Genomic DNA, 19,909 nt, shown 5'->3' on the forward strand with positions numbered 1-19,909 from the left:
ATGTTCTGCACAGTGCAGGCCCTCTCCAGAGCAGCCATCCATTTCTGGATATCATCCCCTTGCTTAAAGGGGGGCACTATTTTAGTCAGGTGTTTAGTATCTAAACCCTTCTCTCTATCTCTTGGGAGATTGCTGCCACCAGTGGGAGCTAGCCCACTCATCTGCTGCTCTCTTGCCAGGGCAAGCTTCTCTTTGGCCAGGGCAATTTCTTCCCTTTCAATCCTCAGTTCAGCTTGTCTCATCCTAGCTTCATGCTCCTTTCTCTGAGGGGAAGTAAATCTCCTCTGTGGAGGATTCCTTCTCCCCTGAGAAGAGGCATTAGAGTGCAGAGATCTATTGGAGTCCCTAGAAAGAGATCTATCTCTCCTAACTCCAAGGTTAGGCCCACTTCGGGTTAGTACTGGGGGGCCCCCAGATCCTAGCCCAAGTAAGTCTAAGTTGGTCCTAGTTAGCCTTCTGACTACCTCAAGACCTTTGTCTACCTCATCCCCAGAGAGTACCTCCTGATCCTCCTCCTCAACTGCTGAATCAGTGTTGGGGAGGTCTGGATCCCCAGAGGTTCCCTCTAAGGCTGGCATGCTCTCATGTAACTGAGAGAGCTTTCTGGCATCATATGTCTCTAAGAGACCTATCAGAAAGGGAATGGTGGGGTTAGACCCCTGCTTCAGTTTCCTGGAGACACAGAGTTGCCTCATCTCCTGAAAATTGAGAGCTGCATATCTTGAAGTGACCTGTGGAGGGTCAACACTGACCAGGGGAGTCTCAGAAGAGTCCCCCTGAGTCGACATGCTTTTCTAGTGAGGTGTAAGTGGTGCACTTACCTACACTATATGTTTGCCTACTGATCCCTTGCTAGAGTTGTAGTTTAGGGTGTGCTAGGCCCTAGGAGCTACAACAGCTGGTTCAGTAGAACTCAGAGTATTCTAAGCTAAGTTATATGTACCTTTAGTACTTATGTGATCTTTCACAAGATATTCTTAGGGCATGTGTGGTAAAACAACAGCAAGCTCAAATCCCAACCGCTGCTCACCAATGTGAGAAGTTGGCCTGATGTGCAGTGCTCACTATTCTAGTGATCACTATATATCAGTCCAAACAACCCTTATTGATGATTGGTTGTAAGTCAACCTTATAGACCAGCTATCCTAGTAGCATGGATACGAGCAGTCTAAGGCTAAGACTCTAGAGGGCGTGTTAAGCCAGCTGTTTTACCATCACATTACCCCTTGAACACCCAGTGAAAGGACACCACACAAGTGTTATGAAAATAAACAATGTATTTATTAGAATCACAACAACCCTGTACTCTTTATGAGGACAGGGTGCTAAGCACACAACAAAACTCTTACGAAAATACTTTTAAGTTAGCACGTTACACAAATGCCCGAGGGGCACGAAAAACCATATACGCTAAAAGTGGAATGCGAATTACTAGCAGGTAAGTAACAGTTCTAATAGGCTTTGGAATCGCTAGGACTGGACTAGGGAATCGTTAGATTACTACTAGGAGGCCCAGGGGACTCGGGTGCAGAGTGTGCACTCTCACGCGGGATGCGGGACAAAGTCTATGGAAGCTAGAATTCACAAAGTTAGTGTTCACGGGCGAACCCGACCTGGTAGGGAGAAAACGACAGTGGATCCTGACCCTTGGATAGTGAGGCTATGCTGGGACACCGGAGTGCCGAAGTTACCTAGCCCAGGGGCTGCAGCTGCATAGGTCTGAAAAGACGTCGGGGATCTCGTTGCCGGACCAGGAGCCTGGAAGGAAGAAGTTGCTGGCAGGCGACCAGTGAAGAAAAGTTCGATGGATCCAAGCCTGGATCAAGGAAGAAGGAAACCTGAAAGCAGAGGGGACCAAGTTCTTGAATCACTAGCCAGTGATTAAGTGGGCACCAGGATGGCACCGGGCGAAGTCACCGCAGTCAGGTGAGTGGGCGCTGCTGGGCTCTGCAGTCTCTCGGACCAGGAGGCGTTGTCGGCGACCAGGATGGAGGTGCGAGCTGTCCCACGATGGATGAAGTCGTTGGCGTCGAAGTTACCCAGGATTGGGCAACAAGCCTTGGCTAATTCAAGCCCACGCGGTGGACTCAAAATGGCGTCTTGAGTGGACCAGGAGGGTCCGGGGTGCTCCTCTTCTGGAAGGGAGCAAGGGCCAGTCTGGAGCAACCAGACCAGCAGCAGAAATGTCGTCGGGCGTCGTCAGGAAGGCCACAAGCCAACGGGCTAGTAGCCAAACAACGCGGTGAGCAGCGGAAAGCAGAAGGGCCCCACGCAGATCGTGGAGATGCTGGGGGGCTGCTCTTCGGTGCTGGAGCTGCTCAGGGTGGGGGCTTCTCGGACCCCAAAGCACTCACCAGGAATTCACTCGGCGGGCTTGCTGGAAAGAAGTCGTGCAGTCTTGCAGATGGCCGGTCCCTTGAGGTCTCGTCGCACCCACGGTTCTCAGCTGGGCTGTAGAGGTGGGTAGAGGTCAGAGGTGCCAGGGAAGCCGGTTCTCGTCGAGCTGGGCAGTCGGATTCCGGAGGAAGGACTTACAGCAGACCGCAGTGTTCTTTAGATGGTGCCTGCGGATGCAGGGTGACTACTCCTTAGTCACAAGGGAGAAATCTTAGGAAGAAGTCTTGAGTTCCTTTCGTGGAAAGTAGTTTCAGGATTCAAAGATGATCTGATTTGGAAGGGGGCCAGTCTCTACCTTTATCCTGTAAAAAGGGGCTGGCACGCGACTAAGTCCTGCCCTATGGGTGGGACTAGGAGGGGGGTGGTTACACCCACTTCCTTGGCGGGCTTTTCCCCAGCACAGGGTCTGGAGTGACCCTGGAACTGGTTCCAGCCAGCCTATGCACAGTGAGCACCGGGGTGCCACGTGCAGTCACCTTCCTCTAAAGCCCTGCCTACCTACAATACACAAAACCCTGTCTGGGACGGTGCTGGCACCGCCCCTGGCAGGAAACCCTTTGTCCTTATCTCCTGCTCTGGGAGGACTCCCAGCAGCAGGAGGGCAGACTTGTGTCTCGGTGGCAGCATCCATTTTGTGGATGCTAAGGCTCTGTCTGACTTTTAACCGGGTTATAGGTTACAGGCATGTCGTGTCCCTCTAGAAGGGTGGAATGCTAACCCCGTCGCCAGAATTGGCGAGGGGTTAGTATTCCAATTCGTATGACACCTTACTCGACATGTTTTGATAAAGCGATACCAGAGTTGGCACATAACCGCGAGGATTATAATGCACTTAAGAGTATATGGTATGCGATATCATGGAAACGGCTAAGGGATGGATCCCGAAAGCCGCAGACAGGCTCAGCTCATGCTAGAGCACCGTCTCACACGATTCCAAGCACTCTGCCTTCAGGATTGTTAAGGCCTGCTATAGGAGTGACTGATAGGAGATCTGTGTGTCCATTTTAGGGTTAGATATAGGTATACTATATCTAAAGCAAAGGGTGAGTACACCACCTTGCCCCAGCTGTCGTGCAGCCAGTTGTGTCAGTTTTAGTTAGTCAATCCAGGGGTGGCACAATACATGCTTCAGCCCCTGGGAGACTTCTGGGTGCACCTCAGCCCTGGGTACAGGGACTTGGAGAGGGCCCAGTGCCAATTCAGTACCTAAGTACAATTTGGATAGAGAGAACAGCTAGGCTGTGGATCTGATTAGCAGGCCCACAGCCAGGGAAAGTCGTAAACCAGTGCAGCAAAAAGCAAAAATCTGGGTGATCATAGGATTGCAGACCCTACTCTCCTACACAGCCGATACTCTTTCCTGCAGTGTTTTTACTCTTTGTTTTCATTATTTGGCCACGCAACACTTGGTCATATGAATGGTCTCAGATTTGCAAAAACCAGCTAACGTTCTTAACACTGAAACCAAGCAAGATAATAAAACGTGTATTTCCATAACTATTTCTCTTTCCAAATCTAATTTTTAATCTAGTCACTGCTTGCTCGAATACATTCAAATCACCCATAGTTTCCAGAGGAGGCAGTGTATAAAACTCCTTCAAACCCATTCCTCAAACAGTATTTTAACAGTTACATTGCAGAGAACAGTCTTGATCCTCTAATACATCATCTACAAATGCTTGAAAAACAGAAAACCAGTCCCCATGTATTTTTAGGTCCACTACTACCGCCATGAAAGTTGATGGTGCCACTATGCTGGACATATTATTTACATAAGACGCCAAATATGAAAGATGTAAAAAAATTAATTTATAATTAAAAAATAATAATTTTCCAAACTAACTTGTGTATTTAAGTCTTAACCCGTCAAAAAAACAAATTCAAAATGGCATCCAAGTCGTTTATCTTGCCCAATTCAATACAGTAGCTCGTTTTTAGCTCAATTACGCCTGTTGCAAAATGGCCGCTATCAAATTCAAAATGGCTTTCAAGTTGCAGATTTTGCCCAGTTAACATTTTTTAGTTGTATACACTGAGTCACACCTGTTCCAGGAAGGCCGCTAGTGTGACATCACTCCCGCTATGGATCATGGGATAGTCATAGGCCTCACTTCAATCGTTGAGAATCCGACCAAACCAAGATGGCCGCTGTCCGTGATGTCACACACGCAGTGCTCCCTGGAATCTAGGGGCTTTAAGCGTTTGAGCACGATAGCGCTTGGTGCAACACTATAATTACATGCCCAGCTGCGCTTAGACTCACTGCCATTTAAATACGTTCAACGAAGACTTCACAGAAAATGCTTACAACAGTTACAAGCCCATACGAGACATGCACGCTGTGCTGAGTGTACACGCCCTGTAGTCCTGCCCTGCTCATCCCCAAATATGTGGTACCTCGGAATGAGGAAACAAGACGATGCTCTCAGGTATGTAGTTTATTTGAATAGAAGAGACAGCGTAGCAACCACCCAACGGCTTGCCCGACTCCAAAACTGATACTCAATCTAATGTCCACAACATTCTCACATTCTAACTTCTGAATAGAATGTTCACCTCACATAGTTCTACTAGGCCTACCACACAGTCTGTGCAGGACACTTGCACCCTTCCCTCTTCCCTCCGCCTGTAGCTCAGTTTCACAAGGGCTTAAGGAGGGAGTGGTGAATGCTGCTCAACTCCTTGGTCTCCCCGGCTTGGCAGTACTATAAAATGCAGTTCAGCCAAGACTGGGAGAACCAAGGGCGTACTTAAGCTCCTTTCACACCTCTTGCTGTGAAAGTTAACCAGCTAACAGCCATGGCCTTCTGCAAAGTTAACTGTAGAACTTTCACAGCAAGAGCTATGAGCAAAGGCTTCGAAGCAAGGGAGATGTCAACCTCCTCAGGCTCCGACATGCATTGTTGTTTCCCAATTAAAACAGTCTTTTAGTCCTGGGAGTTTTCTAATACCTTTATAGCCCACTGTAGCTGGGCTACATGGGCTATTAAAGCCCTGCCCGCTTGTTAATGGCCCTTGCAATATTTAACAATTGGAGCAGGCCTTTAATGACTGGAATAGCCGGCTACGATGGGCTATATTAAACTACCCAATATAGATTAGTCATTCTGTCTCCAGCCTTTTGATGGAATTTTCATGCTGCGATCTGTGAACCTAGGAGACCTGAAGAAGTCTATTAGACTAAATGTGTTGGCTGTCCCCCATCATATGCATCAGGCATGGATGATTTTCTTGATGCCAATTTCTGCACAAGTAGAACACGTACTGAAAGGCTCTGGAGGACCTTTGCACTGATTTTTTAGGATAAACATAAAAGAACCGTACATTGTTTTCAGTCAGTTGGACTATTTGTGATCTACTTTGTGCATTTTAAAATATTGGGCCTTCCATGTAGGTTTCGTGATCCACTAAATTCTATACTCGAATAAACATCTCTAGCGTGAGAACTTTCTTGGAAAAAGTTTTATATTCGATGCTCAAAATAAAGTTGGTTTCTAAAAAGATGAGGTGGGGTAGCAAAGTTATCCATGAGAGGGGGACTCTGTTTAAGGTGCACCACTTGCCAAGATTAGGGAGAATGAAAAACTGGAATTAACAGTTACTTTAGAGATGGCACCATGCATAGCTTCAGAATATGAATCTGTATTTCCCTAAAGGTTATAAGAACATGATGTCAATAAAGGCCTTGTACAACCTCTTCACCACCCAAGGTCCCCATTTACCTTTAACCTGTGATGTGGCACCTGGACTACATTCTTTTCCACAGCTTCTTACAGCATCAGTGTGCCTCTCTGCACAGAACGAGGACCGTATATTGTCTATCTCGGTAGAAGTCTGCTTTTCTGGCTGAATCACATTCAACTCCACATAGTCCACATGGGGAACTTCCACATTAACTCCAGACATTTCTTTGGCCATCTCTTCAGCTCCATTACCCAGTCCCAACTCACTATTGTCTCCATCAGTCCCACTCTGCTCCAGGAATGCCGGCCAGTCTCCTGCAAAGGCCTGCAAGGCAGGTGTTTTCTCCACAGGGGGCAACTCTGTGTCCTGCTCCTTCGGGCACAAATCAGGGTCAAAAGAAGCACACTCTGCGCTCTTTCTTTGCCAACATTTTTCATTGTCCACCGAATTCATCTCAAGGCTCATGTCCATAGAAACATGAATGGACCCTGCGGAAGGGTTTTCCTTGCTGTACCGCTGGAGACGCTGCATAGTTTCAAAGGAGTCTTGGAGCTTCTGGCAAGCCTGGGCCTCTCCCATATTGGCCTTCTCTGGGCCTTGTTCCCGAGAACTCTGGTCACCTATGAGTGAGGGCTCTGCACTCAACTCTAAAGAACGCTCAATGGTGGCAATAACAGGCATTGCGCTGACATAAGCATGCAAATGTGCCTTTGTGAAAAGGAGCTCTTGATCATGAGGTTTTAGAGGAGTAGATTCAGCAGAGGCTATAAAACTCTTTGGAAAGCGCCTAGAAGTGGTCCCCAGAGGCGCTTCTGCAACAGTAGTCACCAAGATGAATGGCAAAGGTCTCGAAGCTTCATTTTCTAAAGGCGCGGTCTCTGATGGACTGGAAGAGCCCACTGTGTCTTCATTCAATGAGACTGAAGACACTGTGCTGTTCACCAGGAGTGCTGGTTCAGGAATCAAAGTAGTGTCTGAGCCCTTCCCCGGAGGAGCAGCATCTGTTTTGACATGAAGAATGTCACAGGTCTCACCATTGGTCACTTCGAGCTGTGTGGTATCTACCCCATGGATTATCATCATGGACGCTGTGTCGTCATACACTTGGCGGGACTGGAAAATACCATGGCCGGCTACTGCAGGACTTTGCATGTCATCCTTCTTACATGGCGAAATATTCTCAAAGCTTTGGAAAAAAAGACATTATTTACATCATATGCTACAAAGGGCACTTCATGTAGCAACAGAATAAGTGACAACAGAATGAACAAAACAATCCTCAGAGTTGACAGTCTATACACAATACAGTTTGTCATCCCAGACACTCCACCCATACACCTTTTTCATTTAAATCTTCAGATTCCCAGAGTTGTATAAAACCCCACCAATCAGTATTTATATAATTTATATTTACAAGATACAAACAAAATTATCTTTTTAGACAGTCCAAGGTACTCTAATTCGAATAGCAATTGCTTAGCTGTCCCAATGATTATGTAAATTTAATTGAAAAAGCAATCTTCAAAAAAAGCTTCATTTATGATACGCAGGCTGACATTTAATTTCGATTGCATTTGTAATTTGCTATCCTGGTGTAAAACACTTGACACTTGTACAAAATACAAACCTTGGTTCCCACAAGTGGAATGGTTCATACTTACTATAGAGAGGCTCTCGAAGATCTGGGCTTACAAATGATAGATTACAAATCACAAACGTTGACCATATTACAAATGTGGACATTTTTGTCATTAAACACATTCGTAAAATCTGATCGATTTTGGGGTTCAAATTCGCGGTTAGGTACCTAAAATCCATTATGTGTTGGGACATGATTTTTCCTTGCAGGATATCGTAATGATTGATTAACGGAGTGCACAACTACTTTGAATCTGTTAATCTGACATTTTTTGTCCTGTCTCATGCAGAGTTCCAGGCCTGCCCCAGGCAATGTGAGGGCCAGGACATTGCCCATGAAAGGGTGCACCAAAGATGATCTCATAGCGAGCATAGGATTGCTGTCCCTGTTAGTGTAGCAGTGGCAGTGACCATGTAGAGTTTTGAGATTTAGACAGTGATCAGACTTTTTTAAATGTGTCTGTTAACCCAGCCTACTGAACCCTCTAGTTTAAAGCTCTGCCAGTGTGTACCCCAGAACCTCAAAAGTTGGGGGATCTCACCTGAGAGAAGATGGTGGTCAAAAGGAGTTCAGCCCATCATACTGAGCACCGTTGCCAAACATGGACATTCAAGGTACAAGAACTGTAATCTTGCTACTGCTTCTTGGTTCCAAAGACAATCGTTTCTCTGTTGATATCAAGATACATCATATGGCAGATGCTTAACAGTAGGCCACAAGTAGTTCTTGGCAGTTCAACTCCTCTCACTATGAGACTGGAAGGATTATGTTACTTACCCCGTAAGCATCTGTTCTTGGCATGTAGAGCTGTAGATTCACGTGCTTTGCATAGTCCTGCCATCTAGGGTGCGGATGTTTTAAAGTTATATTTCTTCGAAGTCTTCTTTTCTAGTAATGAGGTAAGGGGACTCCTTTTGGTAATAGTGCGCACTGGCATAGAATCCATCGTTAGCTTGTTGTCCCGCAAGAGAGTGAGAATAGAGCGAGTGAGTAGTACAGAGATGTCCATGCATATGTAATGTGAAGAATAAGAACTGCAACAACCACAGGTGTCCCGGAGAGAAAGGTTGCATGTGAATCTACAGCTCTACATGCAAACACAGATACTTACAGGGTAAGGCAACAATCCGTTGAGGCATTTGTAGAGACACAAGCTTTGCATAGATTGTATAGCAGTATTCTCCCAAAGCAGTGGCTAACCATTGGGTGCTGCAGTGGTTTAAAAAAGTGTTTATAGTACTGCTTGTCCTGGGGATGCCCGGATTGCCGCTGCCTGCCTGGGGGGGGGACTACAAGCCCCTGTTTGCCTCGCAGCTTCAGACGCCACAAATGTCATCATTCGAGCATGCCAGGAGGCACTAGAAAACGTCAAAAGGGCTCCCGCAGCGCAGTACGCCCGGATTGCTGCTGTCTGCCTGCCTGGCGGGGTGGTGGGGGGGGGGGGGGGGGGAAGGGGGACTACAAGACCCAGTTTGCCTCAGCCGCTACCAAACGCCATCACTCGAGCGCTCCAGGAGGCGCCAGAAAACATGATGAGGGCTCCCACGGCGTGGGCGTGCCGGGCCAAGGACGGGCCTGTCTGTGCCGGTCAGAGCCCGGAAGAGGCTGGGCAACCACTCTGACATCTGGATGACCGGGACTCTTCCTCAGGTGACAATAGAGTAGTAACATATATGTTTATGCAGTCACTATATTGCTCAAACGTATGCTAAGGGGTAGGTGAAGTACCTGATGTGCCCAAGGACATTTGTGTTTGGGCATTGAATCAATCTTATCTAGGCCTTAAACGAGCATAATATTGCATTTCAAAACCGAAGGGGACAGTATGGGGAAGAGGAAATCTGCAAAAAATGCATGGGTGATGCCAAAAAAAAAAAGTGAAAAAGGAAAGGCCCTGGTCACAATGACTCTGAGGGTGGTGTTATGGATAGGATAGATAGCCTACTATCCGAATGTGAGGGGCTTCAGGATTCTACACACCCTGACCAGTCATCCAGGGGCAGTATACAACATATCCCAATAAGTAAACCATGTAAAGGGCGTGTACCTTATATGTTTAAAAAGCCAGTTAAAAAGTTACCAATACCAAATCTCCTGAGTATATCTGAGGCAAACAACACAGTAGAGGGTCCACTCCCAGTGCCATCCAGACACTCGAGACGTTCTCACCATCTTTTCCTGCAGCAATAGATTTTCTACCCTGGCAGACCAGCCTGAGTCACCATAAATGCCCCACATAATGGGATTGAGGGACACGTCATGGGCATGGAAAGCGCAGTGAGTAGTACTCCCTAAAAGACCAGGGGTTTAGTTGACCAAAGTGTAGTTAGCAAGGATAGTGCAGCGCCTGTTGATAACGTTATGCAATTGGATAGACCTATAAATGATCCTGCCCAACAAACCGTGTCTAATCAGCTGGTAGCACTGATTAATGAAATTAGAGCCCTCAAAGTGCCAGTCTGCAATCCTACGGACTCCCTAAGCAAGGTGCACCCAGCTGTGGAACTGGTTAAATTGTCAATGGGAACATACTCGTCATAGGCCACTTACATAAATGGATAGGGACGCTAGCAATCATTCAATGCTACTAAGCGTAGCCCAGACATCACAAAGTTCAAGGATTAGTGCATTTACTAGGCCATTAAACATGGAGACTACTAGTAAGAATCACTCGTAACCTGGGAGGAGAGGTTATTGGACGCCCACCCTCAGGCCCATATTACCTCTTGTCAAGGCCATTGCCTCACCTCTCCAGCCCCCATTTTAACAGACGTGATGGACAGAGTGGCAGGAAAAGAGTAGCACGCTAGGCACAAAAATAAGGTGTATGTGATTAACGTTCCTAAACTTTCTGGAGTATCCTCCAGAGAAGATGAGGAGTCGCTTATGAACAAGTGTACCCAGTGGATTCGCCATGGTAGGGGCTGTCTGTCCCTAATACGGGATGACATCATTACAGCTAAAAGATACTCATGCACCAATGCTACACTACACTACATTGCCCTGACACTTTCCCACCACCACTTGGTGGAAAACCTCTAAAATTTTGACATCCGTACGCAACATCTTACCCGCTCTACCAAGATTAAAATATAACCCCCCTGAGCTGGATTCGAACCCCAGCATGTCGCCACTAAGGGAGGTAGATTGAAGGTTATTGCCGCTCGCTGGTGATTTTTTTGAGTATATAACACAATCTCCCAGCGAGTGTGAAGTACCCGTGATGCGAAATCCATCATCTATGGTAACAAGATGCCTATCGCTGTCCAGTCACCAGTAGGAGGGAGGGAGGGATAGCGGAGTAAAACCAACCAACAGGTGTGTCTGGGAGATTTCACATGGACTTACCTCATTTAGGTTAGCTGTATTGTCATGGAACATTGCAGGGTTGGGGACTAAGTTCACGTCTCCTGACTGGTTAACTTTTATTGAGAATTACGACATTTGCCTTTTTCAGGAGACATGGCCGGTGGACTCTATTGATTTGGTTATTTGAACTACCAAATTCCAGCTATCAAGGGGGAAAAAGGTTGACCTGTAGGGGGCCTCACTAGAAGGACTCGCCAAGCAATAAGTTGTAAAATCCAGATACTCCCAACCCAGAGCAAATATATCCTTGCAATACAGCTGAAGACAAGCCCGCAATGTGGTATCAACATTTATAACGTCTATGCGAAAGGCCTAAGTGGGGGGAAGAAGTCGGAGGCTATAAGGGCACTCGATCTTTTGGCTGGAGATTTTAGCTCTACCTTTGAGGCTCTTGGCATTGAGGACTATGACCTCACAGGAGAGGAAGATGCTTAGTGGGGCATTCCAAAATTGGAATTCACACTCATAAAAAATGGTCTGATGTAGCAATCCAAATCAAAACTATCCGCCTCGAAAAAGGGCTACTGGCAGCAAATGGGTGAACTGCCTCCGATAGGCATGGGGCTAACAATTTTGATAAATGTCATAGCGCTAGCCGCATAGACAACCTAGTAATTAATTTAAAGCTATGGCATGCCCGAGGGGATATGACTGAGGGATCACCTAGAGAGCGATCACAACCCCTTATGCTCAACTCTAGATCTTCAACTACAGAGAGCCTCTGTTCATTCAGCTCACAACCTACTACCCTTGATCTGATCTCCACAAATGAGAGGCAGCGGCTAAAATGGGCTAAGCTAGTAGAGAACCCCGATCTTCTAGCCATGATTACTAGGGATATTGACCTCACCATAACGGACTTGGAGGCCTGTTCTGATCACCCTGAGTTCACCGAGATAATCACTGCCAGTCACAACAAATTATTTTCTCATTTAAGATCATACTTCAAACAGCGTATAGATAACACCAAAGAAAGAAATTAAGCCTATGGTTTAATGAGGATTGTAGTTTGGCACTTAGAACCCTGGGCAACGCACTTAAACTTAAGGCACCAGACAAAGTACGGGTGACCAGGAGTAATTACAGGAGGATCCAGGAAAAGGCTAAGAAGCAATGGGATGAAAGTAGATGGCAGGACTTGACTGGCATGCTCCAGCAATAACTCCAAACAGGAACAAACTTGGTTCCCGAGCAATATAAATACAATATTTAATGAGAAATATCAGTCCAAAGAAGGTTCTCCAGATCGTATCTTTAAAAAAAAACTCTTTATTTCCAAGACACAGATTTCAATCGGTGATCCAGCGTAGTTGGGATCATCCAAAGTAGCCAAACAAAAAACAGCCAACACGTGTTTCGTCTTGGGAAGATACCCAAAGACTTCCTCAGGGCCAAAGAATTTTATCAAGATCACATCAAAATTGTTTCACCATATTATTGTATTGTCTCATCTAGTGATATTCATTGAAGGACTGGAAGGACAGGTCCAAAGTAAGTTGTTGATGTGAATTCTAAATCAGGTCCCGGAGAGTACTCCCGCCATATTCGAGCGCCATGGATTTTCTTTTTTTTTTTTATATAATTCCCAACAGTTTTGGAACATTGTAAAATGGGATGGGGGGGGGGGGGGGGAAGAGACAACCAGTACGCCACTAAATCATGTAGCCCAGAATCAATGGGTCAACCATTTTAAACCCCAATATGCCCGTAGTGTCGACAAAGGGGACCCTGTTATGCCTTCCCATTCGTTTTATCAAGACCACGGCCTTTACATTGGCTGATGTCAACATCGCCTTCGGAGCTGTAAGAGGGGGTAGAGCTCCGGGTTTAGATGGCATTCCGTCTGATTTCTTTTTTTGTATGACAAACCTAAATCGTGCTGGTACATTATGTTACTAGCTAATGCCATTGCCCAAGGAGCCCCAGTGCCGGATTCTTGTAAAGGGGCCGCGATCATCCAGGTGTATAAAAAAGGGGATAAATTCCACCCAGGAAATTATAGGACTCAGATTCCATGCAAAAGGTGATGGGTCGGTTAGTATTATATAGTTAGTACAAGGTCAAAGATTGGATTGACGAGTATAGTATTCTTTGACCATTACAGGCCGGCTTTCGGGCCCATACCAGTGCCATTGATCAGGTTTTCCGGTTTATATTAATATACCGACCAACAGTGGTTCTAAGCAAGGGTTGTTTGTATGCTGCATTCATTGACTGTAGGTCAGCATTTGATCTAGTTTCCCGCAGTAAATTTTAGGCAGGGTTACAGGAGCTGGGGATGGCACCAGAGTTGCTATCTCTCATTGCTCCTTTGCATGAGGATAATTTCACCCAAATACGGTGTGAATCACAGGGCAATGTTACCAAACCTTTTGCCATTGATAACCGAGTAGGTCATGGCAGTGTTATGGCTCCTACACTATTCTCACTATCAATGGGATTGCCAAGTTTGTATGGTCTATTCCTACAGATGCCCCCGTTTTAGCGGGAATTCATATCCCTATTTTAATGTTTGCGGATGGCACGATCATCTCAAAAACTCTCAGCGGTCTCCAGCGTGCTTTGTTACTTTTTCAGTAGTTTTGCCTTCTTCTGGGTCTGGAAATTAATGTATCCAAACAAAATTTATGACCTTTCACAAGCATTAAACATTTAAAGGTGGCGTATGCATGAATAACCGTCCCTTGGAACAAGTTCGGACTTTCACCTTTGCAACACTACTTGAGGTGGAATTGTCAACTTGATACAGCCACATTACATCGGCAACTATCTGGGGGCCTATATATAGAGTTCAATACCTCCCTTACAAAGCCAATTAGCCCTATGCTTCAAATTTACAGTATGAAAGTTGTGAGCACTGCCTTATATGAAGCCGAGCTCTGGGGGTTTGAGAAACTTTCATAGCTAGCTGTTGCAGAAAACAGGTTCTTACTCAGGATTACCTGTCTTACGCGAAGTACCTCAGTGCGCCAATTGCTGTACGAACAAGGCAGAAAAGCACTGGTTGCCATTGCTAGATTACGTCCAATATTATACTGGCGAAGAATTGTGTACACCGGAACTGGCCTCCTATGCTTCAATCATCTAATTCTGGCAGACTGCTATCACAAAATTAGATGGTTAAGGGAGGTTAGAACCTCAATAGTCAAGACTGGCATGGCCACGTTGCGGTAAAATCCTTCCAACGTATCATTTCCTCCAAAGGAGTTCTTGAAAGAAAAATACTGGGAATCGGTGTATAACATCCACTAAAACAGTGACACGCCTTTGCTAATGGGAGGTTTTTTGGAATGCCAAATTCTGGCCAAATCAAGAGCCGTGTTGGGATCTAATAACCAAACCGCAAGATCAGAAGTTGAACTTCCAATTCAGGGTGGGTACACTCCCATAAGATCTCATACAGCAAAATGGGTCCCATCTGGTAATATCAAGTGTCCCTTGTGTTTGGACCAGCAGGAGACCCTGGCTCATCTATTGTTTGTTTGTCCAGCATATGCGGCCCAGTCACATGTGGCTTTAGCCAATTTGTAGGTCACTGGGCACTAGAAGGTGCGCCGATGCATTAAGAATATTGCGCACAGAAACATTACTGTGTATTTCTATTGAAAATTGCTAAATTCCTGAACTGGTCCTGGGTTATTAGATCACGATTAACCCCAGCAACTTTGAGAATGTACAATGGTCATCCTGGCAACTGCACATACAAAGTTGGCTATCGTCTCAATCTGCAATGAATCAACGTCTGGTCCTTTGATAACGCGTATATACCTTGAAAGTAACATGCAATAGTGCCTATATTCACTCCTATGTACTGTAACAATATTACCAATTTATCTGTCCCGGCTTTTTAACCCATACGATTTGTGTTTTATTACTTGCTACAACAGTTTTCATGTATATTTAATATTGTTTTAAAACTGTCTATTTATTGTGTAGTGTGTTAAGAAATATTTGTTATCCTATGTATTGTTCTTTTAGGACTTAACTTTCAAATAAAGCTTTTTTGGATTGGCTTGTCCTACATTAGTTAACATAGGAAGTTTGAATACATTTGATAATACACCTAGAAATACCAGATTGAGAGCTAGGATTTCCATTATGAAGTGGAGCAAATGCAACAAAAAGTTGTTTTGTGAAAATTGTTCGCCCTTTCTATATAGTATAACAATGCTCTTTTTACATCAAGAGTATGTAGAGCCCTTTCTGCTACTGAATCAGGTTAAGGGAAGAGCACAGGTAATTCAACTGATTGGTTAATATGAAAAGCAAACTACTTTTTTTTGTGTTGAAATTTTTTATTAGAAATTTGAAGATAAAAGTACAGATGGAAATAATGATACAGAGTAAAATCTTTGGTAAGTAAAAAATTGTACAAATTAAGAAAAGCATTACACAGAATATAATAAACATAAGGATAACGTATATTCCGTAATCCTAAATGCAATGATAATCAAAAGATTGTAAAATAAGTGCAAGATGAAAGAAGAATGAAGGAAAGGAAAGAAGAATAGAACAGAAAAAGAAGAAAATTATAAAGAAAGAGGAAAAGAAGAGAAAAAGAAAAGGAGAATAGACAAAAATCCCATATCAACACAAATTTACATAAAAAGAGGTAAGGGAAGAAAATGTAAAGCTGAGCAATACGAGAGGAAGAACTCAAAAGAACAGGATTAAGAAGGTGGAACAATCAGAGGAGAAGGAGGAGTGGAGCCAGAATCGTCATGTACAGAGGATTCCAGAAAAGGGGACCACACCTGGAGAAAAATGGAAGCTTGATCCTGCAAATTATAAATTGTACGTTCATGTAGAGCTGTTTGCATCATCACCACCAACCACTCCTCCTGCGAAGGGGGCAGAGGAGATTTCCAGTGCCGTAGTATGCAAATTGTTGCCGTGGCCAGAGCCGTATGGAGAAGACAAGTTTGTGGTTTAGAAAGCTTCGGAAGGTTACGAAAATCATGCAAGATAATATTCAGAGAGGTAAGGGGTAGAGGGAGTGACATAATAGTGACCAACGTCTTCCGTACAAAAAGCCAAAAAGGTGTCGTATGAGGGCATTCACAAACAATATGCGTAATATCACAACCAGAGGCTGAACACCTCCAACACAAAGTACGGGATATTAACTTAGCATGGTGTAACTTGACTGGAGACCAGTGCCATTCGTGTAGAATTTTAAAAACACAAAATTTGCTTCACTAACTCCCTTATGTAACCCTTCCAATATTTGGTCCCATTGAGTATTGGAATATGTAACCGAGAGGCGAGATTGCCATTTCAACTGGAGAGCTTGTGAGAGGGGTTGTGAAAATAGAGGATGCAAGAAAGTTTTATAAAGACCAGAAATCACACCTTTAAGATTCCCCCAAAACTGTAGATAGGACAAAAGAGGAGATACAGATATCAAATCAGGCGGGGGACCTAAATGTTCCGTGAGAACTTGCTGGAGCTGAGTGTATTTACAGGATTGAGTGGATGGCAGATGGAATTCCTCACAGAGTTGAGAAAAAGATTTAAGAGTGTTATTGTGAAACAACTGATCTATTGTCTGAATACCAGCTTCCTGCCATATGGGCCAGGACAGAGTGCGACCTCCAACCCGAACGGCAGAATTAATCCATAAAGGAGCTTTAATATGGATGCGTGAGTTAGATTTAAGTATACGATGACTCCTCTGCCAAGATTTGGACATTGCAAATAAGATAGGGTTTTTAGGATCAAAAGAACTGACCCCTTTACCATAGAGAAGGGACAAACCTGGACTAGAGGCTAACAAGTGACGTTCAAGAGGGATCCATTGAGGTATATCTTTAGATTTAGGTAGAAAAAAGACAAGTTGCGAAAGATGAAGAGCAAGTGAGTAATGTTCGATAGAAGGGAGACCCAAACCCCCTTGTAACTGATGAGATTTTAATTTTGCAAAGGCAAGACGCGGTTTAGCCGTGCCCCAGACAAAAAGTTTAATTTTGGAGTCAATGGATCTCAAAGTAGTTAAGGAGATGTGAAAAGGAAGCATACCCAAGACATAAAGGAAACGAGGAAGAGTAACCATCTTGACCGCCTGTACTCGCCCCCACAAGGACAAACCGAGAGCCTTCCATTTATCAAAGTCTCTTTGCATTTGCGCGATTAAAGGGGTCAAATTGTCCGTGACTATATTATCCAACCCTCTATTTATGAAGATTCCTACTGTTAGGGGTGCTACTGGTCGTCTTACCTAATTGAACTGTGAATAGCTTTCTGTCCATGATTTATTTAAGCTAGAGGTTCGATTATTTACTATTTTTAAGTATAGGAAAAGTTGTGTATGAACTTTAATTATTAGTCTATGTAAAAGCAGTTTATGAAAATTGCTTTAGTCAATGCTTGTTGAGTTTAAGGCAATGTATTTAGCCCTTGAGGGTTAACTTAAGATTGTGCGCTCTTAAAAGAGAGGCTCGCGCTGGCTCTTGAATTTGTAATCTGATTGGTGAGTGAGCTCGCGCTGCTCTCGTGACCGAGTCTGGTCTATAAATAGACTTCTCTCCTAACTGCCGGCGCTTCGTCTCATGTTGTAGCCCTGACGAGCGCTTCTGAATTCGAGTTGCTGGAGCCTGAAGACGAACGATTTTCCCTTTCGGAGCCTTTTCCTGAGGTCTCCGACGTAAACCCATAAATTTCCCGGTCATTAGCCGAGTTACAGTTTTGTCAGTTTCCTGATCACGTGGGGCTTCGCCGAGCCTGAAGCTCCGCGTCCTTCTCCTCGAGCCCAGCAGGAGTATCGTCTTTCATTCCCCTTCGCGCTTTAAGGTGTTCAAGCCTCCTGTCTGCAAGTCAAGCGAAAAGGACAGTAAGATTAATTGTTTTCTTGTCATTAAAACTGAAGCGTCAAGCGCTTCTCCAGTAAGACTTTTAAAAGAAAAAGAATTGAAAAAACTTCGTTGGTTGTGTAAACGTTAAGAGGTTCTTGAAGTAGTCAGTAAAAACAAACCTTGGTAAAACTAAAAGAAAAAATCTTAAGGAATAAACAGAAGGGTTTGTTTGGAGTCTTCCAGGAACTTAAACAGGAGATCAGACTCCAATTCAGAAACAAGCCTAAGCAAAGGCAAATAACATTAGCAAAAGCTGTAGAATTTGAACTTATATGGAAATAAGTAATTGTGAAGACCCAGGAAGAGGAGTTAATTCTTTAAGCGACTTGCTGGCTAACTCTTCTAGTTCATCTGTTGTATAGGAATAGGTTGTTGTATTCTTTTTCTATCATCCTTCTGCAGATTTATCCCATTTACTGAAGAATTGCTGAAGTCTTCAGGTATGTCTCCTGCATGAGTTAAACCAGTTAAGTTTTCACTAACCTAATTAACAATTAACACGAAACTTTTGAGAAGGTAATTCTGATTCACAACTCTCTTTTAAAATGGAGTCTAGGGATTGAGACTGAGCAATTCAGAAACCAACTGAGTGTGAACAAGGGCCACTTGAACTCATGGTCAGTAAATGATATGTGGTAAATAACTTCTGAGTAAGAGATGATGTTTGAAGAGTTTAATATAGTAAAACTTTAACTACAGAACCGCGTGAGAACCTGAAACGCTTTCTAAAGAAAAGGCCTGGAACACTTTCAAGAGAAACAACAGTAGAAGCCAAAGACTCTTTATATGTTGTTAGTTTCTCGGTCCACTTCCCCATTCCCTTAGGGAAAAGTTGATTCAGTCAGTGTTGAAAATCCTGATTGCGTTAATTGATCCTTGAGGGAGTTGGGAGTTTGCAGCTTAAGAGGAAACGTCAGGAGTGTCTTACAGGACTTCTCAACACCTACGTACTTAAGCCGGGATGATTGCCAATGAAAAGGGAAACCAGAAATCACATCCTTTGTTGTACTAATAGTCATGGGTAATGCTTCACTCTTATCCCAATTTATCTTGTAGCCAGAAAAGGAAGAGAAATCATTAATGATGCGGAGGAGAGCAGGAAGGGAGCGGGGGAGGGAGATCAGTAAGTGTAAGGAGAACATCATCTGCATGTAAATAAATTTTTGAGTGACCAATTGGAAGGGGAACACCTATTACCTCAAGTAGATTGTCGTACCGCCGCAGCTAAAGGTTTCATTGCGAGAAGAAAAAGAAGAGGGGAAAGTGGGCAACCTTGACGAGTACCTCGTCAGATTTGGAAAGGGGTGGATAGGAAACCGCCGCAATTTACCTGAGCCGATGGATCATCGTAAAGCAGTCGCACTTTATCTATAAACTGGTCACCTAACCCAAACCTTTGCATGACAAAAAAGGTATTCCCACTCGATACGATCAAATGCTTTTTCAGCATCTAGAGAAAGGAGTAACGCATTGTCAGTGAGATGTTTAGCTGACCATAAAGTATGAGATAGGGTGCGTAAATGGTTACGAGATGACCTACCCGGAACAAAACCTACCCGCGAATTATGGATTAAAGAAGGTAGAACTTTATGAAGGCGTGAAGCAAGAATGCTAGCAAGTATCTTATCAGAATTTAAAAGAGATATGGGCCTATAACTACTGCACAACAAAGGATCTTTGCCAGGTTTCGGTAAGACAGCTATAACGGCCTTGTTGGAAATAGGACCAAGAGAAGACTCCTCCACTGCCTCCCCAAATGCAGCATGTAAAGTATCGATCATACTCTGACCGGTCCATTTGAAGAATTCAGGAGGGAAACCATCATCCCCCAGAGCTTTATGATATGGCAATGCAGCTATCGCTGAAGATATTTCATCCTTCGTAATAACACCCTCCAGTAGGGCTCTACCCTCATCGGAGAGTTTTGGAAGATGGACTGCAGCTAAAAAATTGGACATCGCAAGTGTGT

At 44.4% G+C, this 19,909-nt stretch overlaps 1 protein-coding gene across 2 annotated transcripts in view; it reads right to left on the minus strand.

The window, feature by feature from the left end:
• Window positions 1–19,909, minus strand: part of LOC144817687 (long-chain-fatty-acid--CoA ligase ACSBG2-like) — a 1,080,196-nt gene that overhangs the window by 789,675 nt on the left and 270,612 nt on the right. For both annotated transcript variants that reach the window (XM_078674432.1, XM_078674431.1), the window contains exon 3: window positions 6,120–7,267. In XM_078674432.1, coding sequence (XP_078530558.1) covers window positions 6,120–7,267 — 1,148 coding nt within the window. The remainder of the gene's footprint in view (window positions 1–6,119; window positions 7,268–19,909) is intronic.

This window comes from Lissotriton helveticus, chromosome 2_1 (assembly GCF_964261635.1).
Source record: "Lissotriton helveticus chromosome 2_1, aLisHel1.1, whole genome shotgun sequence".
NCBI classification, from domain to species: domain Eukaryota; kingdom Metazoa; phylum Chordata; class Amphibia; order Caudata; family Salamandridae; genus Lissotriton; species Lissotriton helveticus.